The 25,911-nt window shown below is 49.3% G+C and overlaps 3 protein-coding genes across 5 annotated transcripts; all 3 read left to right on the top strand.

Moving 5' to 3' along the window:
- The first annotated feature begins 1,056 nt into the window (after positions 1–1,056).
- On the top strand, positions 1,057–18,883 carry ppm1bb (protein phosphatase, Mg2+/Mn2+ dependent, 1Bb). 3 transcript variants are annotated; one of them, XR_005101169.1, is made up of 7 exons: positions 1,057–1,448; positions 4,122–4,964; positions 5,051–5,168; positions 5,244–5,355; positions 5,431–5,488; positions 5,878–6,739; positions 18,085–18,883. XR_005101169.1 is itself a non-coding variant. In XM_037278877.1 (6 exons), the coding sequence occupies exons 2-6, from the start codon at positions 4,134–4,136 to the stop codon at positions 6,205–6,207; spliced, it is 1,449 nt and encodes a 482-aa protein (XP_037134772.1). In that variant the 5' UTR covers positions 1,057–1,448; positions 4,122–4,133; the 3' UTR covers positions 6,208–6,878. The 3 variants fall into 3 exon arrangements, 2 of the variants coding, with proteins under 2 accessions (XP_037134772.1, XP_037134773.1); XM_037278877.1 differs by lacking the exon at positions 18,085–18,883 and having other exon boundaries at positions 5,878–6,878; XM_037278878.1 differs by lacking the exons at positions 5,878–6,739; positions 18,085–18,883 and adding an exon at positions 7,181–8,338 and having other exon boundaries at positions 1,060–1,448.
- Positions 11,234–12,919, top strand: six3b (SIX homeobox 3b). The gene is made up of 2 exons (XM_037279005.1): positions 11,234–12,058; positions 12,458–12,919. The coding sequence occupies exons 1-2, from the start codon at positions 11,394–11,396 to the stop codon at positions 12,597–12,599; spliced, it is 807 nt and encodes a 268-aa protein (XP_037134900.1). The 5' UTR covers positions 11,234–11,393; the 3' UTR covers positions 12,600–12,919.
- Positions 13,667–25,901, top strand: prkcea (protein kinase C, epsilon a). Its single transcript, XM_037278773.1, has 15 exons — positions 13,667–14,736; positions 19,178–19,241; positions 20,971–21,136; positions 21,202–21,236; positions 21,298–21,386; positions 21,460–21,589; positions 21,650–21,792; positions 21,946–22,045; positions 22,426–22,640; positions 22,719–22,892; positions 23,139–23,293; positions 23,361–23,499; positions 23,580–23,768; positions 24,316–24,462; positions 24,637–25,901. Exons 1-15 carry the CDS (start codon positions 14,392–14,394, stop codon positions 24,784–24,786), a joined length of 2,241 nt encoding a protein of 746 aa, XP_037134668.1. The 5' UTR covers positions 13,667–14,391; the 3' UTR covers positions 24,787–25,901.
- The last annotated feature ends 10 nt before the right edge of the window (positions 25,902–25,911 follow it).

Below are 25,911 nucleotides of genomic sequence, written 5' to 3' on the forward strand. Positions count from 1 at the left end.
AAGACACACACACATTCTGGTGGATAAACCAACGACACGCCATCCTCAGCGGGCCACTTTACCGGATGAGAAGGGTGTGTGTATGTGTATGCCAGTGAAAAAAGGGGGACACAACAAGACAACAAGACTTTAATATTCGGGATAAGCTGTGATTGAACATCCAGTGAGATCAGAGTAGAATGATCAAATTCTGCCACTGATAATCCCTCATCTTGGAAAATTAAATACCACTCGGCTGTAACACACTTGCACACACACTCACACAAACGCTTACACTGGCACACAAAAGTGGGTCTTAATCTGACCTGTCTCATCACCCTACTTGCTTCCTTGGGGACGTGTTCTGATATCTGATGAGTTTTTCATTAACAAGACTCAAATCTAATCCTGCGCGAGGAACATAAAATGACAACGGATAAGCCCACATGCGCGCGCACGCACACACACATGTTCATACATAAATATTAGAATTGAGGTTGGAAATTCAATTGAAGCACAGAAAGTTTTAGCCTACCACTGGACTGCTCAAAACGTCTTTTGCAAGGCATGGCATCATATTGTGCATAGCAGTGATTGCATGTGTGTATGAGTGATAAGGCAGGTCGGGATCAATGTGCAAACTGTGGAGTGTACAGTACAGCTGCTTGTGCAAAAAGGTGCAAAAGTCAAAAGCGTGACTCCAGCCATTTTCAACATGGGAGCGAGGCGCTTCATTTCTAGTGTCAGGTACTTCCGGTGTTCCACTGTGTATCGATTCAGAAACTTTTTAAACACACTAAAACTACTCACGCACGTTATATGATCATTTTATGTCTGTTTTAAACTAATCTTTGAGGGTTGATTTCCAAATTGCACCCTTAGGAGCGTTGTCGTTGAAGCGCTCGTTTTGAACTCCGCCTCGCCGGTGCAACAAGGTGTAATGAACGAGCGTGTTGCGATGCATCAGCTAATAGACCAATGAGCGCGTTGCATTTGGCTAATTGACACGGAAGACAGCAAATTAGCTAACTTCTAGGCTTCGGGGATTTTCCGACCAATCGACGAGCGCGTACCCAAAATAACACCTCCTCTTCTTCAGCACCCAAAGTCGAAGGAAAGCTCTGCTTGTGGGCCTTTCAATGGAGGAAAGTGCTGCATTTGTCACTGTTGCATAATATTGCCCACTTCTCCGTCCCCGTTTGTAATTGCATTTTCTTACATTCATTGCTGAGGTGGGATCGAAGTGGCGTCAAACATGCGTAAAAATCAACGCCATCCAAGCAGAGAACCACCGAGAGAGGATTTAACGCCGCTCATCTGAGGCCAACCTCGAATTATTGTTTTTTCCTCCTCCCTCAACTCTCATCGATCAAATAAGGAAATTTCTCTGAGTTTGCACCGCAGAGCAGCTTTTCGACGACGTCAATACTGCAACGATTGGATCCCGACTCCCGGAGCGACGGGCAAACGTAAGTAGCCCCATGCTAAGTCAGCCTATATGTGTGTGCGTGTGCTAACATATTAGCTTTGCAGTGTCACTATTGAGTAGGCCTTTGCGCAGCAACATTGGGACCTTTGGAGTAAATTCTGCTTTCATTCTGATTTACTTTGGTCACGCAAACGCGCTTTGGAGGAAGTTAAACGTTTGTGTTTTCACACCAAGGCCTAGCAGAGTCCGAAAAGCCTTTAGCGTCAACGCGAAGTTTTCAAAGTTACTCATCACCGGTCGCCGTCATAAACAGCCGCGGCCGCTCCGATTAAAAGCTTATTATAAAAACAGTGGGCATGACGTCAGGGGGGGAGGCGAGCTATTTAGTTTGCGACAAAGCTCTTTTTGCTGGGGGCAATGACCCCCCAAGGCTGCGGGAAATGATAATCAAGCAGTTTTTTGCAGTCATTGTCAATGGGGAGCAGGTTAGCTTAGCCTCCGGGTTGCAACCGTGCAGAGATGAAACTTCCACACTGAATATCTGTGAAAAAGAATCATTTTGGCCCCTCTCCCCCAATATTGCGACTGCGATTTAATATGTGATTGTATTTTTCCATGGGTCTCTTCCCTTGTATTTAAAAAAAATAAATAAAATAAAAGCAGGCAATTTTCTTCAGTTATTCGACATCAATGTTTCGGTTTTACGCCTTTTGTTTACGTTGAAATCAAGGCGAATGAGTCCTGATGATATGAAAACGTCACAGAAATGAAGTGTGGCGTAAACATGTCAGTAAATCTGTGGCTTCCCCACTTCAACTTTTTGTGAACATGTTTACTGCGCTTAAATACAAAACTCATTTATTAACAAAATAGAATATGCTTGTTATTGGTGTTCCGATCCGATGCTGATCATCTATATCGTTTTGGTTGAGCTAATCACTTCACTTGTTTACAATGGTGGTGGACAGCCATAACATCAAATAATAGCTGATATTGTTAGCTCGTCACACATCCCGACCCTAAATACCACATGTCATTTGCTAACTCGCAGCCATATATTCTGTTTATATATTTAGCAGCATGTTACATTCTGCATTACACACATCGCAAGCCCCCCGACCGGGTTTTAGGGTGTCTATATTTGGGAAAACCCATAAAATGTCATCTGTATTGTCGCCGGCCTTATCCGCTTGACATGGCGATAACCGTAGAGGCTGAAGCGCAACTTGAAAAGGTATGATATGCACAAAGCTATTCATTGAATCAAGTTCATGTTGCGGTCATTCATTTGTAAAAGTATCGCTATATGATGCCATCGGTTTTCTTGTCCTGGACAGGTGATGTCACCCGGCCGGGCGTGTGCGTCGTCGTACCTTGCTCGCAGGACGAAAGCCGTGATTCAGAAACAAAAGACGCAAAAAGGGCGTCTTGATGTGTGGTTGACACATCCTGGCTGCTGCGCGAGCAACAAGTTGGTTAGCAAAAAATGCTTTCAGTCACACCTCAAGGCGCCGCTAACCGTGCCCCGTCTTTAGAGCAACACTCCCCGCGACGTTATGTAATGACCCCCCCACCAATCTACTTCCTTCTTGGTAGTCACAGCTTTTTGGCAGACGTGTGCGTCTGGGGGCGGGTTTTGGGGTTGATTCGCGGTCACGGCACGGGTCACAACGAGCCTTTTTTTTTTTTTTTTTGATGGTGGCTTTGCAGCGTTCCTGGTGTTAGCATGTGCAGCGTGTTTGTTTTGACAGCGCTTGTGTGTGTCTCCATTCAGGGATTGAAAGACAGGATGATGCAATGGCCCTTCCTTCTTCTCACTTGCAGGGCATGTGTGTGAAACACGGTAGTTGGAGCAGGAGGTTGGGGGGGGGGGGTGTCGCTGAATGAAGTTAAGCCTGGATGTTTGCGCTGCAGGGTGGCTGGTTGCTAAGCGACGGCTGCGTGTTTGTCTTATTTTTAGCCGGAATCACCGCCGGTGCGAACGTACCAGATTTCTGCGCTCGCGTTCTTCCCGACGTCGGGTCGGGAGGAGATTTGTTTTCCACAATGGCGTCGTGGCCCACTGTCCCGCCCTGGCTGTGAAACCCAAAGCGGCTGGGTGTATTAATAGTGTTTCCTCACACATACACACACACGCACACACATGCACACATTCCAATGAAATCAGTCGTAGTGGCGGCCTTTTTTGGGCACATTCCCGCCGTGTCGCGTGGGAGGAAGATCATCAGCAAGGGAATCAATACGTCAGATGATAAACCATTCTTTTGGGTATCATAAAGAAAAGTTTTGTGGAAATGTTTTTGTTCAAGTGCATTCCCTTGCGTTGCCCCAACTTGCCAGGTAGAACTTTGACGGGCTGCTGACGCTGTGGCGTGACACGAGGTTTCCTAGCCAACTTGGCTAATAGCATTAGCCAGCCCGCGTGGCTCTGTGTGTACTAGAATCGGGGTAATCCCCCCCCCCCTCCAGCTGCGATGCTCGTCTTTTATGATCAGGAACTCTCTCCGTGAGTTAAGTCGTTAAAAGTGCTTCATCACTTAGGGAGCGCTTTAAGTCCTGCCAAACTGCTGGCATGACTCGAAAAAAAAAAAAAAAAAAAAAGAAGCAAAACAACAAGCGGATGATTTACAGAAGGCTCTTTCGAATGTCTACTCAGGCAATGTTTTCAACTTAACACGTCGTCGTGTTAAATTTCACACCATTTGCGCCGCAGCTGTAGGCAGCCATGGGTGCGTTCCTGGACAAGCCGAAGACGGAGAAGCACAGCGCCCACGGCGACGGCAACGGCCTTCGCTACGGCCTGAGCTCCATGCAGGGATGGCGGGTGGAGATGGAGGACGCCCACACGGCCGTGGTGGGCCTCCCCCACGGACTCACCGACTGGTCCTTCTTCGCCGTCTACGACGGCCACGCCGGTTCCCGCGTGGCCAACTACTGCTCGGGCCACCTGCTGGAGCACATCTTGTCGGGCGGCGCCGAGTTCAGCTCGGGGCCCGGCTCGGTGGAAGGCGTGAAGGACGGTATCCGCGCCGGCTTCCTGAAAATCGACGAGTACATGCGCAGCTTCTCGGACCTGCGGCAGGGCCTGGACCGCAGCGGCTCCACGGCGGTGTGCGTGCTGCTCAGCCCCAGCCACCTCTACTTCATTAACTGCGGAGACTCGCGGGCCGTGCTGAGCCGAGACAACAAGGTGGGCTTCTCCACGCAGGACCACAAGCCCTGCAACCCCCGCGAGAAGGAGCGCATCCAGAAGGCCGGCGGCTCGGTCATGATCCAGAGGGTCAACGGCTCCCTGGCCGTTTCCCGGGCCCTGGGGGACTACGACTACAAATGCGTGGACGGCAAAGGTCCCACGGAGCAGCTGGTGAGCCCCGAGCCCGAGGTCTGCGTGCTGGAGCGGGCGGCCCAGGGCGACGAGTTTGTGGTGCTGGCGTGCGACGGCATCTGGGACGTCATGTCCAACGAGGAGCTCTGCGAGTTTGTGCGTTCGCGGCTTCTGGTGTGCGAGGACCTGGAGAAGGTGTGCAACTCGGTGGTGGACACCTGCCTGCACAAGGTGAGCTTTGGAAGATGCTGACTCGCTTCGTTCTGGAACATTTGGGACTTGACGTGTTCATTGTCCATTGTCTGTCCCACCCGTAGGGGAGCAGAGACAACATGAGCGTGGTCCTGGTGTGTTTGCCCGGTGCCCCCCAACTCTCCGAGGAGGCCGTCAAGAAAGAGGAGGAGTTAGACAAATATCTGGAGGCCCGCGTCGGGGGTCAGCACGCCGCCACTTCTTTATGATGCTCAACCGCCGGGAGAAGACTAACCCTGTCTCCCACTTTTTTTGCAGAGCTCCTGGCCAATTGCGGCGAGGCCGGAACGCCCGACCTGGTGTCCGTGCTGAGGAGCATCGCCACAGAGAACATCCCCAACCTTCCGCCGGGGGGAGGCCTGGCGAGCAAGTGGGTGACACCATGAAATCATCACAAGTCACGTCAACCTCGCCTTGCTCTGAAGCGACTGTTTCTGTTTTGCAGACGAAGCGTGATCGAAGCAGTGTACAACAAGCTGAACCCTCACAAAGAAGAAGAGGGGGTGAGTCTGCACTTCTTTCTTCTTTATAAAAACAAAAACCTCTTCAGCCATGCACACATGCACCCCAACCAGCCTTGCGTGCGTCTTGTCGTCTTGTGCTCTGTACCGTGTAGCTAACGAGCACTTGGCACAAAACATTCACTTCATTCGTACACACGACGTAAGAACACATCGCTCGCAGGCTTGTTTTTAAGGTTGTGTATTTGTGTGGGGGGCGGGGCTAATGAGCGTGTGTGCAAAAGTGTCTCGGTGAGGATGTGTGTTTGTGTTGCGTGGTGTCTGTGCGTTCATTGCAAATATGGCGAAGGGTCCTTGAGTCAGTCTTTTGGCAGGATAGTGTATGTGCGTGTACCCCCAGCACAGTCTGATCCCCTGGCGTGTTACCTCAGGCTCGTGCGGGGGGAGAGGAGGAGAGTGAGGAGGGAGAAGGTGGCGGCGGCGGCGGCGGCGGTGGCCCGGCGGCTCACCTGCTGGAGGCGCTGCGGCAGTTCCGCCTGCACCACCGGGGGCAGTACCACGCCGTCCTGGAGGACTCCCTGGCCGCCTACCAGCTGCGTCCCGAGGGAGCGGGCCAGCGCACGATGACCGACGGCAGAGGCGGCGACCACGACCACCGGGAGCGAACCGCCTCCCCTCCCTCGCCCCCGCCCTCACCCGCCGCCGCCGACTCCGACGCCTGCCAGGACGCGCTCGCTCCCGAGTCCGATCCCGCCTTTTGACTCCCGTCTTGACAGAGCGCTCCTCCTCCTTTCCTCCGTCACGTCGTTCCTCTCAATCAGTGTAGCGTCTGTCTTGTCCGCCTTTTAACACCTGGCGCTGACTTCCCAAACTGCCCCCCCCGCCCCTTGCCCGCTTGTCACCCAGCCAGGCGGCCATTTTGACCCTCTCCCACACCCTAGTCACAATGGACAGGTCTAAGCGAGGACGATCAGAACTGCCATCGCGAACACACTCCACCGCTTTCTTTTCAGACTCGGAACACTTTCTCATTGGTGTGTGTGTGTGTGTTGGTATGCAAGGTTATACTTAAGTTGTGATGTAAGTGTGTGTTTGAACAGGTGAGCGATGCTGCTGAGATTCTTTTGTCTATAAGCTATTTTTGTAAACTGCAAAATGTCTTGAATGTGTGTGTTTGTGATTAGCTTTGGGGGCTTTTTGACTGCCCCCCTCAAATTCACCACTTTGAGGTTTCAGTGTTAACGACAACTCCATCCGTGGCACGTTGAACAACACAGCTAGCGTTCATTTTTCGTGATACACACACAGATTCAGGTCACACGCACGTATACGAGGCACTTAGAGTGTGTGTGTGTGTGTGTGTGTCTGTGCGAGTGTAGTTACACGAGGTCAAAGCAGTCTCACAAGGTAAATAAAAACAATTTCAGGTACATTGCTATGTCTTTTGTGTGTGTCCACTGCAAAGCCGACCATCACCATCTTCATCCTCACAATTTCAGTTAGGGCTCTGTAGGCAGTTTGCATTCGAGGTGTGCGGGACTTTTTTTTTTTTTTTTTGTCCCGACAGGTGTCCCAGTGATGTTCGGCAAGGTGAGTCATTGTCGGGTCATCCGCCACGTCGTCGGATCCGCTCCGAAAGGCACCAGAGCCATTTTCATGCAGCAACTCAATTTAAAGCTCCTCTTGAAGCTAACGTACCCCTTTTATTTTTTTCTTCTCTTCATCTCCGCCCAGTGTGCCAGCGAGCCGGAAGACCCCTGGTAGCCATGGCGACCGCCGGCGCCCGCTCCACCCGGTGCTCGATTGCATCTGCCTTGTGGAGGTGGAGCAGCAACAGGAGGGGGAGGAGGGGGGTCTCATAGCACCATGTTCTTCACCTAAATTGGACTTTGGGTGTGTGCGTAAGTCTGTATGTATGTGTGTCTGTGTGTGTGTGTGTGCGTGCGCCGGCGGGATGACATGACACACAGACTGCCTCAAACCGGGAGGGGAAATTGTCAAGATTTTATGAAGCATTGTAATGGTTAGAAAGATTTTTTTTTCTTTTTTTTTTTTTACCATTAAGTTTTTTTTTTCTCCTTGAATGTCGACGCCTGACATCACAATGACATGAGGACCGCCTGCGTGTGCATCTGTATGTGTGATGAATGGCTGAGAGAAGTTTGTGGATACAGACTGTACGCAATTCTTCTCCTGGACTTTTTTTTTGGGGGGGGGGGGGGGGCTCTTTTTGTCCCCTTCCACGGCAAGCACACGCATTAACACTTCCACCCGTGCACGAACTGTAATGTGTTGCGCCACCCACGCAGGCCACACTGCATGAGGATGTTCAAGGACATGTCATTTATAGATTGCCATGGACTGACTCCGCCCCCCCAGCAGCTTCTGGACTCTGACTTGCCAATGTCTTCTTTGCGTGTCGTCACTCTGATGATGATCAGGCAAGAAGAAAGGGCAGGATGGAACTTGTCTAAAAAGGGGTGTTAGAGTGTAGTATCACTGGTTGGACTTTGATTGTTGGTGAAATGGCAGGGAGGGTTACGACCCTGCCTATCCCCCCTTTACTAGCGCACATGGAGGCATGTTTTTTTTTTTTTTTTTCCCCTCCGAATTATTTTTTTTGTATTTTCCCCTCCCTTCCCTTGTTGTCCATGAGGTTCCTTAGGTGCTCGCTTGGTAGAGTGAGTGAAGTGGTCGTTTTAAAAATAATCCAGTTCGTTTCTGGTTCTCATGTTTGTATTGCTGTTGTTTGTTTGTTTGTTTGCACTCAACATTTGATTACAGAAAAAGCGTCTATATGTGAAATAAAACGCGAGAGGGGGGGAAATAAGCCAATTGCTGGATGTCCTTTTCTGCTGCCAAAAATAAAAGGTGATGAGGCGAGGTCAGTGATTGGAGTATCAATTTAAGAAATATTTCTATTGTTCTAGGACATTTTGTGGAGGTCTGATGACCCCCCCCCCCCGTTAAAAAATATGCTGATTTTACTAAAATGATTTCAACTTTGCACTCAAATTACATTCTAACACAATATGAGCCCCATCTAATCTGTGACACTCTTCATTGTCTTGACGGTTTTCTCAATCCCCAGTGGGATTATGGGATTTGTGTTAAAATGTGAATGAGTAAATATACTGTATGGATTTTTGAGATGGGGGGGTCACATTCAATTTGAGTGATTGTTTGGCACGCGCCCGCCTGCAATCCACTTAAAGGCCGGTGATTAGAAAGTAGCATATGTGCATCCTAGCCTGGCTCGCATTTAATCTCCTTTCCTCCCTTTCGTTGGTTTGTATTTAGAAAGGCAAAGAAATCAGTGAAATGCGGCAAGTAGAACGCCCCCTAGTGGACAAGTCCAATACTTGCACACAACATTACAAAATAATTGAAAATATAAATATATTTCACTTCAATGCGGTTATATTTACAGTTATTAATGCTGCCAAAAATGTTTCTAAGTGCTTTGTGCCCCTCCCCCCCCCCCACCAAACACAGATCAAATATTAATTGTGTCATCTGAAAATGACTCTTTGTTTTGGTTGATGCCATTTGCAGTCTTTATCCTTGCTCTTTTTATCTTTTTTTAATCTTATGAAAATTCTGCAAAATTAGAAGTCCAATTGCTCTAGATGGGTTATTAAATCTGGTGCACCCTCCCTCAGGCAAACGTGCACGCTTGTTTCTGCGTGAAGCATATGATTTTGAGTGGAGTAATTTAGAAGATGAGCGTCCGGCCATTGTTATCGGGATTATCTGGCTCTTGCTGCTCAGATAGGTTAACATGCGGCGGATTAGAGGGGGATTATCCCCCCGACCACACCAGACAAGAGCTGCCCTGAAAAGACCTCTGCCCCCCCCTCACAGCCCCCCCCCCACCCCACCCCGATTCACAATGTGACCCCACCGTTCACTTGGGTTTTTAATTTAGCTTTCACGCACGGCGTTTGTGTGTGCGCTTAAAACCCACAAAAGACGACTTAGGCTTCAATTGAATGTTAATATCATATTTTGACCTGGCTAAAAAAAAAAAAAAATGATGGCCAAAATATTAGAAAATCCTCATTTTGTGAGGTTAATCTCGGGCAGTATCAAGCAAAAGTGTGATACAGGGCCTGCTTGTGCATTTCTGAGGTCACACAACAGTCCTTCCTTAAGTATGCTTAGCTCAATGCTAACCAACAATGCAAAATGCCATAGACAGGCTAGTAATTTGTGTCAACGTGGCTTCATTGTAAAGTTGTCTTCATAAGAACATGAACATTTTTAATAGTCTTAAATCAGAACCATTTTAAGAAACAAACTCATGAGCTTTGTGAGGCTAGCTAGCATGCATCCGAAATTATTTGCGCTCCAGCTGTTTATATTTTTATAGCTTGCGCGGTCACAACAGCCCCAACATCTGCCATAGTTGGAGGACCGATTTGTCAAATTATCTGATTATCTTGTTTGTTTAGCGGCAAGGTGTTTTGTGTTTTCATGTTTGCAGCCGTCGTCCCATCTGTCTCTTATGTTGTTTGTGCACGTCTGCGACACAACGGTCGCTTCCAGCCGTGGTTCACCTGAACGTGACGTCACCTTCAGATCTCTCTTTTGGGCAGTTTGGCATTTGCTCGAATTCACCCGTTTGCAACTAAAGTCTCCCAAAGAGGCAGGAAGTGATTAGCGGCTTAACAAAGCGATGGGTGACCCCTCCCCTGCCACCAGGTACTGTTAAAGTTAGAGTGGGGGGGGGGGTGCTTAAGAGGTCACTGTTAAGTTGTCAGAGGTCAGTGGAGGGGTTAATTAGAGGCCGGGGTCATTGTTTATGACAAAAAGAGGGATAAGCACTCAGAAAGTGTCCGTCCACCTTTACGCTAATTGCACTGCCTCTGAAATGGGACGGTGCACAAGTGACTTGGCAGGCTTTTTAGCCCTTCGAATAAAAATTGAGAAGACTCGATCAAAGCGTACATGAGCTGAGCTGTTCTTCTTCTGGTCAGGACATCATAAAGCTGATTTAGGTACAATCGAGGCGATTACCTCGACAAACATTATGTGCAGTGAAAAGTGTCACACGGTTCGCCAACAATACTTGACCCCCCCCCCCCCTCTCTCTTGTCATTGCGGCTAATTGGAAGTAACCCCCTTGGCACATCGCATCATCTAGCAATGGAGAAGCTGATGTGTGAGCAATCCTCCAAAGGCGTTGTGCACTTTGCCCCGCCTCCAAAGAAACATATTTTGACTTTTGATGCTAACTGCCCCTCTGGACCCCCCACTTGGCCAAAAGCATATGGCGCTGGCCCACCAACATGTGTTAATGTTGATTGAATAATGCCTCAGCCGCTATTTGACTAATGTTAGCACAGCTTTAATCCAAGCGTCGACGAGAATGCGGCTTAGCTCACATTTTAATAATATTAAAGGACAGACAAAAGTGATTAGACTGGGCGCTGGTCGTTTATCTGTGCTGCTACCTGTCCGTCCATCTGTTGTTTGATTGCTATTTGACCATAGATGTTTTTAGGCAATCGTGTCAAAAGTTATGTGATGAGAAGAAAGTCAAAAATTTCACAAAATTGAAATTATGTTTCGTCATATATGTGCGTACAAACAGTTTCTGATGTGTGACAGCATCGTCGTGGCAACCATTTCCAGTCTCCATTTGGGGCATCTAAGCTTTTTAAGAAATTTCTCATTATTTGTCATGAAATTTCAACTTTTTGGGGAAAAATTAGAACTTTGTTAAAAACATTCCAACTTTTTTATCTAATATTGTAAATTTATTTTCAATAGTTTCCAATCTCGCCCAGGAATCTGGTTGTGCGTGCTTGATTGACAGGTCGCATCTCCAGTCCGTCCAATCAGAAGTGCGCGCGACGGTCCCGCCCCCCTCAAAGGTGCACTCATAGAGCGCCTCTCGGAGTGGCTCGTATGCACATGGTCCGTGCGCATCCATCCCCTACACATGGTGTTCAGGTCGCCTCTCGACTTCTTCTCCGCCTCCCGTCTACTCCTTCCCCCCACGGCCAATGCCACCCCCGGCGACCCCCCGGTCTCCTGCGCCCCTCTACCGGGCCTGTGCTTCTCGGCCTCGCAGATCGCCAGCGTATGCGAGACGCTGGAGGAAACGGGCGACGTGGAGCGCCTGGCGCGCTTCCTCTGGTCCCTCCCGGTGACCTCGGACGGGCGTGACTCCATCTCGGAGCACGAGTCAGTGCGGCGCGCCCGCGCCGTGGTGGCCTACCACACCGGCAGCTTCCGCGAGCTGTACCGCATCGTGGAGACTCACCGCTTCACACGCGCTTCCCACGGCAAACTGCAGGCCATGTGGCTGGAGGCGCACTACCGAGAAGCGGAGAAGCTGCGCGGCCGGCCGTTGGGGCCCGTGGACAAGTACCGCGTCCGCAAGAAGTTCCCGCTGCCGCGCACCATCTGGGACGGCGAGCAGAAGACGCATTGCTTTAAGGAGCGCACGCGCGGACTTCTGCGCGAGTGGTACCTCCAGGATCCCTACCCGAACCCCGGCAAGAAACGAGAACTGGCGCACGCTACCGGCCTCACTCCGACCCAGGTGGGGAACTGGTTCAAGAACCGCAGGCAGCGAGATCGAGCCGCGGCTGCCAAAAACAGGTGAGTCGCTCACACCGATTTTCTGCTCATTCTAAGCCTAAATGAAGTCCTCTGATATCAGGTCATAATTCTGAGTGGTTTTACTAGCCGAGGGCGGCGCACCACAGGCGCCTGTGGCCGTGCGTAAAAGGCTCATTCACGCGTAAAAGCGCGCAGCCATTCAAACTTGTTGGTTTTGGGTATTTCGGTCAGGCGGAACTAAGTGTGTCTGTCTCAGACTCAAAAAGGGAGTGTGACGATGATCAGCCGGATTGTCTTCCCATTTGGACCCCCCCCCCCCCTATATTTTCACCGCTTAAATATGTGTTGCCATTGAAACGAATAATTCAAAGCATTTTTTTTTACATCCAGCTTAGCTCATTTTACATCGAAGAAAAAAAAAGTGTCTTTCACCCTCAGGTTGCAGCACCACCGTTTGTGTTCTGAAGGCGCGGGCCATCCCCTAGGCGTGGGGGCGTGCAGTCCGAACCTGAACGCGGACCGAGCCGACGGCCAAACACTCCTCTCGGTAACGGACAGTGACTCGGACTTGGACGTCTGACGCTTATCATGATCACAAATATCATTATTATTGTTATTATCATTATGAATATTACATGATGAATAATATTACAAATATTGGATTGAGAAAACACTGGTGGTCCCAATCTCCCCGGACCCTCATACTCAGCTATGCAAGCTTGTTGTATTTGTGCATTGACAATCCACATTTCATGTCTTTTTTTAAATAGTCATATGGTGTCCCAGGTGTCCGCGAATGTAGACAATCATTTTTCCTATAATTTAACGTTGACCTCCAATGTTTTATGTACTTGAAATCAAATGTTTTGTTACTTTATATAAATAAAAGTATTTAATGTATTTTTGTTTTTTTCATGAGTGTCTTGTTGGCAAAACACACAGCTGGCACCCAGCTGCACACACACAGACCCACGCGATATAAAAAAGAATTATATGATTGCTTTATTAGTATTTTTTCTTGAAAAAAAAAAGCAAACTCTTGAGTAACAGTAAAGACCTGAGTAACAGTAAACTTTCCATCACCTTGTAGACTACTAGATGAACATGAATAATATTTTTTCAGGCACAATGACGTCACTTATAGGATGCCAGCTAAAGCTGGGTGATGAGTCCCGACGGCCAGGAGGGTTCGCAATTGCTCAGGTTTATAATACTCTCACCTCCCGTGGCTATTTTGACTACTGGAAGGGCCGAGGACTAAGCGGAACCTCAGTCGGGTTTGAGCCATACAAATATTTCTTTTATTAACTTTTATTATTTTTATGTATTAACTCGTACTGAAAAGGGGAAACTGCATTGGTAATTGGCATCGCCAGGTACTTAAGTGTATAACGGAATTTTACCTTTTATTTGGGTACAGCTGTTGTAAAATTACTTTTTTACTTTTATAAGTTTTTAACAAACATCTGTATTTCTACTTTGGTAGAGAATGTGATTACTTCAGCAACATTTGCGTGAATCTAGTACCAAAAGTCCTAAATTGGCATCAACACGGGTCACACTAACACAACCGCGTGAACGCGCACTACCTCTGCCTTCCTCTCCTCGGGTGCGCGCGCGATGACGCGTTTTGCGCATTTCCTGCGGGCACGCGCGGAGACGGGAAGCAGAGGCAGGCGGGGGCGCTCGCGCACGGACAAACGCGCACGCGCGCGCGCACACACACACAGAGAAAAATCGAACGGTGGCGAAGAAGCCAACGTGAGTGATGCACTCGTGAACGCCGTGGAACCGAACACGCAAACCGGGGGGGGAAGCGGACGACTCGGAACCGTCGTTTGGACGCGGGAACGAGTTCCGTGAATTGAGCGTTTAAGCGGCGGGAGATTAATCCTTCGAGGCGGAGGGGGGAGCGACAGCCCATAGACTGGGGGCCGGAGACTGGAGCGCCAAACCCGGATGGCTAGGCGCGGCTGCTCCCGCTCTCCCCCACCCTGAGCCCGAGTGAGGCACACCGTGGACGTGTGGTGTGTATGTACGTATGTCGGGGTGGCGGTGGGGGGGCCGCAGTAGAAGAAGACAGCTCACGGGAGGCTGCTCGTCGGCGTCCCGGGTTTGAGATCTTCAGCCCTGTTTCCGCTTGTGCCCAAGCATAAACAATCCAGGAGTAGGACGTCTTCTTTCTCGTCATCCTCAGACCAGAATATGTCTGCAGAGTCCAGGCGTCATTATGGGATGTAGCCCCACTGTGGTGTGACCGCCCCCCCCACCCCTCTCCCCCGTTTCCCCACTCCACTCACTGGAAGGAAACTGCTTGGAAAAGGCAGACGACCCCCAAACAGAAAGCTCAAGGAAGGAAGGAAGTCTCAAACATGCCGGTGTTCAGCGGCCTCCTGAAGGTGCGAGTGTGCGAGGCGGTGGACCTCAAGCCCACCCCATGGGCGCTGCGTCACGCCGTGGGTAAGAGCGGCTCCTTCCTGCTGGACCCCTACCTGGCACTCAACCTAGACCAGACTCGCCTGGGCCAGACGGTCACGCGCACCAAGACCAACAGCCCCGCCTGGCATCAGGAGTTCTGCACCGAGGTGCGCGAGGGCCGTAGCCTGGAGCTGTCCGTGTTCCACGACGCGCCCATCGGCTACGACGACTTTGTGGCCAACTGCACCATCCAGCTGGAGGACCTGCTGCAGAACGGGACGAGGCACTACGAGGATTGGGTAAGTGGGCTTCGCGGTGGGTTACTCTGGGTCTCGTGGCCGTAGAGAATGCAGTTTGGCTTTCTGAACTTTGTTGTTTGACCTCTCTGTATTGTCAGGACAGCTAAGCTAAAACTAAAAAGTGCTACCGAGCCAAGTTCTACCAATAACCAAGTGCCAAATTTGCTGCTGTCAAAACCAGGTAAACTAATTGCCAGTTTAAATCCAGTACTGCCAAAGAAAGACAACTAGCAACTAGCAAATACAATCAACCCTGATCCCAAATCAGCACCTATTTAAAGTGTGTTTAATTAAAAATTAAATTTACCACATCCCATCCTCCCTCCACAATTCTTCGCATTCCTCCCGAGGCTGGAGAGAACGGTAAGTTTCATTCCCGAGCGTCTAGGTCGGGAGGCGCATGTAGCGCCCCCCCCCCTTGACCCCCCCTCCACTGAAGCTTCTTCTCATGTAATCAGATTTGAGCCGATACCGTGATGTCGGAACGGCGCATCCGTATGCCGCCACGTATAAAAGGGCCTGTTTGTTCATGGGCCGGAGAGTTTGTCCTCAGCGACAACATGTGATCCCGTCCGCAGACTAACCACCCCCGCGGCCCCCCGCTCTCAAGCACTTTTGTTTTATCTCGTCTCACTTTGTGCTCCAACAAAAGGGGAATTTTGCCTGAGCCTCTGGGTTCAATTAGCTGCACGTGCGCTTGACTATTTAAACCCGCTTAACAAATCAGGTCTAAGTTACACACTAAACCAGATACTACCAACATTCAGCTACAATCAGATAAGACCAAAAACAAGTAAAAAAAAAAGCGGGCCCCAAACAACTTAGTACCAAAACAAAGGTAGGACCAATTCCGACCAATGGGGCGTTGCATTTCCCAATTTACTGCAGCGTAATCTTTCAAAGTGGTCCCACTAAAACCGGTCCAAAACAGATTTATTTATTTTTTTTAATCATCATTTTGCTCACAGTGCAATACGGTTTGTAAGCAAGCAACGCTTATGTAACCTTTGGCTCCATACCTTAGCCGCTAAATGGGGGCAGGCACGCTCGCACCCTGCGCCGTCCAAGCTAAGGTCAGACTGTATGGATTCCTCCGTCGATTGAGCGCCCTGGTATTGATAAGCTCGCCGCTCAATCATTACATCACAGCGACGCAGCCCCCACTCCTCGACGGCCATTCGTGCGCCTTTCCCATTGTTTACAATTCCGAGTGACTTAATCCTTGACGTCGTTGCATACAATCTGTAATGTTTTTTTAATGAGATTTTTTTGAGATGGTTTTTTTCCACAAACGCACTCAAATTAGTGGAAGACTGCCGTTAGTGTGCTTCTTTCAAAATAATTGCGTCAGAAACAAAATAAAAGGCACTGTAATTAGTGGAAAGTAACATTTTGTGAGGGTTTATTATTTATCAGCAAATACTAGAAGACAGTAACACAGTACTTTACGAAAAGTTCAACTCAAGCTAAGCTAAAACAGCTCCTGTTCTTTTCTATCCGTCCATCCCGGACTTCCCACTGGCCGCCGGCGCCATGGCACGGGTGAAATATTAACCAGGCTTTGATGCTTATTAATTGACCCCCCCCCCAGCGTTCTCCCACCAGCAGTCATTGAGATGCTGTGTGAAGAGCGTCACTATGGCGACGCTGACAGGCCGTCCATCCCCTCGGTGACAGCCTCTCACCTGCGGACCAAGAGCAGGAAGGAGGTCTTCAAAAAGATTCATCAGCAACTTTTTGGGAAAATTATAACATTGCAGTAATACCAAAAACGGGCATCACGATTAAAACCAGCTATTTATTGAAAGATGTAATCCCCAAACCGGGTCCTTTTATTTCTCTTTCATCATCTTTTGTCCCTGGCAACGACTTACATCTTGTTTTGTGTTTGCTGTCATCAGGATGACACGGTAGCCGTCAAAAAGAATGCCTGCGTGTATGTGGAGGAGGAAAACATCGTAATGTGGTCAAAATGGGGAATTTGACTGTATTGCAGCGTTGCCATTGCAAAGTCTCATCATGTCCACACTTGCTGTTTCCATCACAGAGTCAGGCCAAGCCTAACCAAACACATACAGGCACACACGGGCGGATTCCAAAAAGCAAAATAATAGCATTTTCCTTGAAGGAGAAAAAAAATCAATGAAAATCAGGATGAGTGTTTTTCTGTAAATAAATTTGTTTTTTTCTTTAAAGGATATATTTTCCACTTGTGTGAGATCTAATCAGAGCCTCGCTGCCTCCGCCACACTGTGCAGCTCCTCTTACATGATTAGCCGTCTATGATGTTGCATTAAAGTTGCATGAGGCGCATGCTGCTTCACTCGCCACTTACCTTCTCGTGTGTGCCGCCCATCGGAGTGACCTCGATTTCGACATCCGTCGCGCTTAAAATGTGATCTGAGTAGAAACAATGGACCAGCACAGTCCACTTGAATTAATGGCACACAAACAATGATGTGTTTTCATGTTTGGACTGAAAACATCATTTCAGTCTTCACAGGGTGGGGGGGGGGAGATGCTAACCTTAAGGCTAAAAAGACGGAATCACAAGAGTCATTCCGAGTCAGCAGTCGGGCAAACTGGAGTGTAATCGAGATCGGAAGTGTTACTTAAAGCGGCCTTGGCCTGGAATTTTTTTTTTTCCTGTGTATTTTCATATCTGCATGCAATTTTGTGTAGGTCTAATCCTATTTGTTCTATTGTCATGTGTTTTCAGCAACGTCGATGTGTGTGTTCGCAGACACCTCACACTCGCTTGTGAAGGCCGTGCACACACACGCACACTCGCGGGCAAGTTGTAGTGCGAGTGTGTCGGCGCTCCCTCGGCGTCCACGGCGAAACGTGTCATGTGACAGATGGATGTGGGAGGCGGCTTGTCAATGAGACTAAATTCTCCGCCAAGGGCCGCTGTCTGAGTGGGAGGAGGGGGGGGGGGCAGGGTGAGCGAGCCACTTGCACACTATCGATACAATGCCTGCTTTAGCTGGCCTGTCTGTGCCGCATATGGTGTGTGTGTGTGTGTGTGTGTGTGTGTTCGCTAGTGTCAACCTTGCCCCCCAATTCATGGTGGAGTTTTTAAATCAATTTTCTCCATCGAAATGAATTAAAATGCCATTAATCCGTTCCCGTGTATGTTACATTTGTAAAAAAAACACAACTATTCAAGATGTATTGAATGGTGGCCTCCATCGCAAGTCCATTTTATAGTCATCACACACACTCGTACGAGTTTGTGAAGTTAGCTGTCTCCTTCGCTGGTATGTGCTTGCTAATTGGACTAACAAGATTACTGAGGCCGACTAGATTCTCCGGCACTCTCCTCCCATCTTTTGTAGCGAGGCCGAGGTGTGTGTGTGTGTGTGTGTGTTGGGGGCTGGTTGGGTGTCACACTGCCAAGAGTCTGTCAGAATCCAAAATAAATTGAAGCACTTTGTAACGACACATCTTGCGGCAGATGCCGTTGTTGAAAATGTTGCAGGAGCAACATTAGCACGGAGTCAGTCGCCTAGCATGCTCATTGTAATTGTTTCTTACTGTATGTTCAACTTCTGTATCATTAATCAACTTTCAAATTTGTGGTTTTTTGCACAGTCGATAAACTGGCCTTGCGATGAGATTTACTGACCCTAAAGGGAACCTGAAGGCATCACGCCATCCTCCAGTTCCCCAAAGGTGGCAGAGTGCTTCTCGCTGGCGTTAATATCCTGGCGAGTTATGCAAGAGGCAGCATTTGAGGATTAGCGCCTGGTTTTCAAGGCTAGCGGATCCACATCAAGAATCCCAGTGGCATTATTGCCGATGCCTTTGACGCAATAAAAAATCGAAAACTAACAATGCTGACATTGTGTCCATTGTGCTGATTGTCTTGGTGGCAAAAGGGTGGCCAACGAGCTTTTTTTTTTTCTTTGCTGTCTCATATTTATCTGCTAGCCGCACGTTGCATCTTTGACGCGGCGCTGATGTGCGAGTTGGGCCGCTTGCATAAGAGGATCTGCGGCTGTCCTGGAGCTTAGCCAACGATTTAATGCCCCCCCCCCCCATTTTGTTTTTTATTCATGCTCCCGTTCCTCATGCTTCCCCCCAATTTTAATCTGAGTAATTGCATGTGTATTCTAAGGGGATGATGTCATCAGTTCTTGAATAATTTGGTTGGATGATGTCTTTTATAACGGGCTCTTAATCTCGCCTCGTAATCGCGCACCCGAGCACACTGGCTCCATTCAATGTGTTTTTGGAGACGCACTTTGTGGCCTGAATGCAATCAGTCACAAAATAACTAAACGATGAAAAAATTCATGAAAAGTTTCCTTTGCAATTATGTTTAGGTTAGCTGAGTACCGATACCGGGTGCAGGTATTGGGCCGATATTTGAAGGTATCGGGTCCTCGTGGAAACTACTGATACCAAAATTCAACCATTTTCTTCTTCTTTTGCTTAGATCGACTTGGAGCCGGAGGGGAAGGTGTACGTGGTCATTGACCTGTCTGGATCTTCCACTGAGGGTAAGCAATTCAATTCATTTCCAAGCTCTTCCACCATATACTGTAAAAAGCCACGAAACAAACCTTGCTTCAAAAAACCCCACTATAGGATTCAGACTACTGTACAGTATATATAATTAAAGTTATAGGATGAAAAAGTAAGTAGCCGTGAGTGGCGTTCCGTGTCGATCCATAATGACTTCCAAGGCATACATTAGACAACAACATCCTGCGGCCATTTTGTTTCCTCAAAGGATGCATTGCAAGTCTTATTTCTCCCTCCTGGTAAAAGAGGCGTTTGCACCTGCACCTGTGAACACCCCCCGCCTCCCCCAACACCCCCCTCACCCCAACCGCCCGCTTATAAATAGACACGCTGCCTTCCGGTGGGAGTGTGTGCATGCGTATGGATGTGGGTGGGGGGGGGGGGGGGGGAGGAGGGGAGAGGTTCTCCGTGGCGACGGGACAGGGAGGGAGGACGTTCTTAAAATAGCAGGTGAGATGGAGCTAAGGATTACGCACATGCGCGTCTAAGAGACGGCGGCATCTCGATCGCCATTGGACACGCCGGCCGTGACCTCACGGTTGAGCGGCCACACCCACTCTTGAACTTCCTGCCAGAGTTCATCTGGCTGGAGCGGGTGCAGATGTACACAAGTGCCGTGTGTATATATATATATATGTGTGTGTGTGTGTGTGTGTGTCCTGCTCTCACTCTTGTCGTCGGTTTCTTGCAGGAGGCAAATAATCTGACTTAATCTGACCATCTGCACTCCCTCGCTCCTCCATCTTTATTCTTCACGTCCGTGATTTCATTATGCCCGCTATCTCGCCACGAATAAACAAACATAATAATCACAAGCCAGTGTGCAACTCAAATGTAGCCATGCTGATTCCAAGATTCTTTTTTTTTTTTTTTTTCTAATCCCAAATGGTTTATGTGTTTAATGTTAGTGTCCGCTCGCTCATAACTGGATGGATTACTGCCATACTTGTGTGTGTGTGTGTGTGCGTGCACATTCCATGCAGAGTGCGTCTGTCGCCACGACGATCCCGCTCTGCTGTTGTTAAGCCTCATCAACCTTTTTTGTCTTCCTGTATGTGCGTCTGCGTGTGTGTGGACAGATGGATGATGTATTATGTAAAACAAAAGTGATCCCACTGATGGCCTGTTTAGCTGTCTCCACCCTCTGGCCAGCATCTCACACACACACACCGTGCAGTTAGCTCGTGAACGATGCCAACATCATGACAATTAATTTACAGAATGACTTGGTGTTGTTGAACTTTCCAAGCAGGGAGGTGATATTGCCCAGACGCAAGCTGTCTTCCAAATGGAAGGCTGTTATGTTAGCTTGTGCTAGCTGGTGTATGTGTGTGTCCCTCGATATCTCGCCGGTAATTGAGCTCAGGAGGAGTAAGCACATCTCTTCCTCACCCGGGAGCTTGAGGGAGGCAAAGTAGGACGCCGGCAAATGTGCGGCGTGTGTGGGAGGCGTGCTCGCGGAGGCGCTTCTCTTGTCTTCAGGTTGCCCTCCGAAAGCGCTCGTCTCTTCTGGGGAAGCCAACCAGCCGCCTAGCGCGTGAGGAGGAGTATTTTTATTTTAACACGCCGTCCCGGCTTGTGCCGCCTCCCACACGTCGAGGTATAAATAGCGGCGGACACCGGGAACCGACGCCCCCCCCCCCTCCTTTACATGACAGAAAAATCTTCCGTTTGGTGCCTGACTTATTTGTGTTCTCCGTGCAGCCTCGGGAGCCAACGACAATGAGGAGCGCGTTTTCCGAGAGCGGATCGGCCCGCGGCGCCGCCAGGGTGCGGTGCGCCGGCGCGTCCATCAAGTTAACGGACACAAGTTCATGGCCACCTACCTGCGGCAGCCCACCTACTGCTCGCACTGCAGAGACTTTATCTGGTACACACACACCTCATGTTGTGTGTTTTCATGACAACACACTAACATTAATTTCGCTTTAATAGGGGCGTCCTGGGGAAGCAAGGATACCAGTGTCAAGGTGAGTGCTTGTCTCACAACATTTAATCGACACAAAAAAAATCATGTTATTCTTCCACCAGTCTGCACGTGCGTGGTCCATAAGCGCTGCCACGAGCTCATCATCACCAAGTGTGCCGGCATGAAGAAGCAGGAGGACACCCCGGAGGAGGTAAGCCAAGCCATGGTATTTGTCCCAAAGCACAGCCGGTGAGCTCTGGCTTCCTGTCTGGCTCCCCCTGCAGGTGGGCTCGCAGCGCTTCAGCGTCAACATGCCGCACAAGTTCAGCATCCACAACTACAAGGTGCCCACCTTCTGCGACCACTGCGGCTCACTATTGTGGGGCCTCCTGAGGCAGGGCCTGCAATGCAAGGGTGAGTTTTGTGAACATGTACATTTTGCCAGAGATCCAATTGCTGAAAATCTGTGCGCAGTGTGTAAGATGAACGTGCATCGGCGTTGCGAGAAGAACGTGGCCCCCAATTGCGGCGTGGACGCCCGAGGCATCGCCAAGGTCCTGTCCGACCTGGGAGTCACGCCCGACAAGATCTCCAACACGGCTCAGCGTCGCAGGAAGGTAAATCGGCAAAACTGAAGAAAGCGATTTACTACATAAGCCACAGCTTCATAAATGGCAAATCGAGGGCAGACCTAAAATACTCTGCCTCTGGGCAAAAAGCTCAAACACGCAGGAATTTTTTTTAACACTGCCTTTGCTTGTTTTCTGCAGTTGACGCCCGGGCATGACACTCCCCAATCTCCTCCGGAGCTTTCGCAGACGGAGAACAGCTTCAGCCAGCCGGCTATCCCCACCTCGCCGTCCCAGCAGGGTAAATATCTAAGAACAAAAAAAAAAAGGTCATATGATTCACACATACAACAAAGATGGAGTTTTTAGTATAAGAAAGCAAAGAAATGAGTTTGGCACTCCATGTGAACAACGTTGCGGGTTCTTTTGGAACAAGTACGAGCGGCCCGCTGGAGAGCCAACCTTAGGAATTCTAACGCGCCGCCCACCGCCATTTGCTCGTCGCAGTTAGTCATCACCGCCTCACACTTTTCCTCGCACAAGTTGACTCGGTTTGTTCTACAAAGTGTCTTCGCCGACGCCCTTCAAGAAAACTTTGTCCGTTGTTACTTCGTCGGTCTCGCCATTGGATATTTTCCATTCACAATAGTGATTGACGGGTCTCAAAATTTTCTCAAACAGATTTGGCGGAGTCGGATCGGCTACAGGACACGCTGTCACTGGACCAGCAGGGACCCCAGCACTCCTCCTCGTCCTCCTTGTCCTCCTCCGCCACCTCCACCACCTCGTTGTCCACCGCCTCGTCGTTGGGCGGCCGCGAGAACGGACAGAGCCAGAGGAAGACCCTCAAGGACTTCAACTTGATCAAGGTTCTCGGCAAAGGCAGCTTCGGCAAGGTTTGTTGTGTTTTTTTTTCTATCGTGATCAGGTCTGGTGGTGGAGGGTGGTCCTATCGCTTGAGCTCCTGCTTTTAGGTGATGCTGGCGGAGCTGAAGGGGACGGAGGAGGTGTACGCCGTCAAGGTTCTGAAGAAGGACGTGATCCTGCAGGACGATGACGTGGACTGCACCATGACGGAGAAGCGCATCCTGGCTCTGGCCCGTCGACACCCCTACCTCACCCAGCTCTACTGCTGCTTCCAGACCCGAGTAGGACGCACCTTCACTTCAGACCAGCCCATGTGGCCTTGAAATCAAATAGTTTCAAAAATCCAATTTCAGAGTGTAATTGAATTTGACCATTTTTAAATTTTTTCTTAATCCAATTTCTGAGTTTAATTGAATTTTACGCCGTTTATTCATTTTATTTTATTTTTTTAAACAACAAAAGAATGTGACATTATTAAACAGCGATTGAAAAAAACCCAAAAAGGCTCACAGATTCCTCCCCGGCAGGACCGCTTGTTCTTTGTCATGGAGTACGTGAACGGCGGCGACCTGATGTTCCAGATTCAGCGCTCGCGCAAGTTCGACGAGCCACGCTCGCGATTCTACGCCGCCGAAGTCACGTCGGCGCTCATGTTCCTGCACCGCAACGGCGTCATCTACAGGTCGGTGGCAAAATTGCACATTTGCAATCGCCCCCTCCTCGTCTTACAAATGTGTCGGCTCCGTCAGGGACTTGAAGCTGGACAACATCCTGCTGGACGCCGAGGGCCACTGCAAGCTGGCCGACTTCGGCATGTGCAAGGAGGGCATCATGAACGGCGTGACCACCACCACCTTCTGCGGCACGCCCGACTACATCGCCCCTGAGGTGAACGCAGGCCACGCCCACAAATCCACCACAAATCACCCACAAATCTTGAAGAGTGCCTCTTTTTTTGTTTTTTTCAGATCCTGCAGGAGCTGGAGTACGGAGCTTCGGTGGACTGGTGGGCGCTGGGGGTCCTGATGTACGAGATGATGGCGGGCCAGCCGCCGTTCGAAGCTGACAACGAGGACGACCTGTTCGAGTCCATCTTGCACGACGACGTCCTCTACCCCGTGTGGCTCAGCAAGGAGGCAGTCTCCATCCTGCGAGCGGTACAAAACATTTTTTAATCATAGAAGAAGAAAGTAGGAATTTGTTTTTGTTTTTTTAGGTTTTCTTGATATTGTTTTCAATTGCTGTGGCACCGGCACAAACGTTTCATTCACATTTCCGCACACTCACACCCACAGCAAGTGCACTTGACGCCATTTGGTGATGAGGTGTTAGAATTCACACCAAAAAAAAGTCAGTCAGAGGTTGCGAACGCTAACAACGTGATCATAGAGCCGCAAATTGCTGGTGCAGCACTTGACGGACGCCGGGACAAAAGCGACGCCTGCTTTCAGCGGCGGGAAACCGGCGGCCCCCCGGCTGACCCGTCTCATTAGACGCCTCTTCGCACCATTATCGCCGCAAACGCGATTAACGCCCGGCCCGTTCTGTCCCCGCCATTTAGCAGATAGAAGAGATGAAGAGGTTCCTCGAATGCCGTGAACCGTTAAACTCCTACTGGGAAATTTGTGGAATCTGTTGCGTGAGCAGAGGCGGAAAATAAAATAAACCTGCACACAAAATACATATTATTGTTTATGTGTGTAGTTCATGACCAAGAATCCGGCCAAGCGTCTGGGTTGCGTGGTGAGCCAAGGCTGCGAGGAGGCCATCAAGACGCACCCCTTCTTCCGTGAGATCGACTGGCTGCTGCTGGAGCAGAGGAAAGTGCGACCCCCCTTCAAGCCGCGCATTGTAAGCGACACCCACCGCCAAACATATTTCATTTTTGCACCTTCACTTAGATGAGTTGAAAGCTCCATCTGATTCCAATTTGCTCTTGACTACACATAAAGACAAAACAATGTATCGCTCTTCCACTAGATGGCAGAAGGTAATTGTCCTGTGCGTCTATCCACATTTGCGTAGAAAACCAAGCGCGACGTGAACAACTTTGACCAGGACTTCACCAAGGAGGACCCCGTGCTCACGCCCACTGACGAGGCCATCATCCGGCAGATCAACCAGGAGGAGTTCAAGGACTTCTCCTACTGTGCCCCTGATGAGACTCACACATAAACACACACCTTTTGGCGCCGTGGTTACTTTACATGCGTTGTCGTCGTCGTTCTTGTCGTTGCCTGGATTTTATGATAAATATGCACATCCGCTTGAAAACACTTTGCCACACATACACAAATACACACACTTTAGACGGCTTCTTCCTCCCTGCAGAGCACCTGTATACTGTACATATAAATCCAGATATTAGCCTGTGTCGCGTATCGTGTCGCTGTCGTCCGCAAGCTTGTTGCGCATGGACAAGCACCCCCCTGAAAGACCCCCAGTGTCTTTTAACGGCCCTCATTAGGGACCCGACTCCCCTCCGTTTTGTGCAATATAACCCTCTCTCATATCTTTCTATATGATATATTTTATGGCTTTTTTTTTTTTTTGTAATCATTCCCGATTGGTCTGAATGACGCTTGTGTCCATCCAATGAATGTGCAGCTTACTCACAGGCTATTGAACTAATTACAACGAGCCGCCGTTTTGTCCCGAATGTACATTTTGGCTCGTGCGCGTGCGTGCCTGTGTGTGTGTGTGTGTGTGTGAGCGTTTCCACAGTTACCAGCAGTGTTCCCCCGCTTCCCCTTGCAGCCAAACTGCTTGCTTTACTTTTTCTTTTTGAAATTCTAATTATTATTATTATTATTGTAAAGTGTATTATCCGAGCGACATGTTTGTGTATATTACTCTTAACTATACTATAGTAGGTCTGTTACAGCCTGAGTGAAAGGACCAGCAGTTGAATTACCTCACATTTCCACCACCACCGATACAGTGGCGCAACTAATGCGCATGCCAGAAAGTCGCCACTGTACTCATCCACACTCAAAACACATATTTACACAAGGACTGTTGTTGCGTGCACTGTAATTGGGAGCGGGGGCAACGTTGGGAGGGTTTGGGGGGGGGCGTGTGTGTGTGTGCGCGTGTGTGTGTGCATCTAGTGAAGCTTCGCGCAATCCAGGGATTAGCCTGATCCCGGTCACACTATCTTACATTGTGCCAAAAAGAAAATACCGAAAACAAACCAATGTAGTGCGATGGCAGCCAGGCCCTGTCGTCTGTCTGCTGTCCGTCTGTCTGCTGTCCGTCTGTCTGCTCTGACTCCAATAAAATGACAAGAAGAAAAAAAAA

This window comes from Syngnathus acus, chromosome 19 (assembly GCF_901709675.1).
Source record: "Syngnathus acus chromosome 19, fSynAcu1.2, whole genome shotgun sequence".
Taxonomy (NCBI): Eukaryota; Metazoa; Chordata; class Actinopteri; order Syngnathiformes; family Syngnathidae; genus Syngnathus; species Syngnathus acus.

Coding starts and splice junctions, on each gene's coding strand:
- ppm1bb (XM_037278877.1), top strand. CDS start 4,134: ATGGGTGCGTTCCTGGACAAGCCGAAGACGGAGAAGCACAGCGCCCAC. Junction 5,356..5,430: donor GGGGGAGGCCTGGCGAGCAA/GTGGGTGACACC, acceptor TCTGTTTTGCAG/ACGAAGCGTGATCGAAGCAG. Junction 5,489..5,877: donor CTCACAAAGAAGAAGAGGGG/GTGAGTCTGCAC, acceptor GTGTTACCTCAG/GCTCGTGCGGGGGGAGAGGA.
- six3b (XM_037279005.1), top strand. CDS start 11,394: ATGGTGTTCAGGTCGCCTCTCGACTTCTTCTCCGCCTCCCGTCTACTC. Junction 12,059..12,457: donor GCCGCGGCTGCCAAAAACAG/GTGAGTCGCTCA, acceptor TTTCACCCTCAG/GTTGCAGCACCACCGTTTGT.
- prkcea (XM_037278773.1), top strand. CDS start 14,392: ATGCCGGTGTTCAGCGGCCTCCTGAAGGTGCGAGTGTGCGAGGCGGTG. Junction 23,500..23,579: donor CCGACTACATCGCCCCTGAG/GTGAACGCAGGC, acceptor TGTTTTTTTCAG/ATCCTGCAGGAGCTGGAGTA. Junction 23,769..24,315: donor CAGTCTCCATCCTGCGAGCG/GTACAAAACATT, acceptor TTATGTGTGTAG/TTCATGACCAAGAATCCGGC.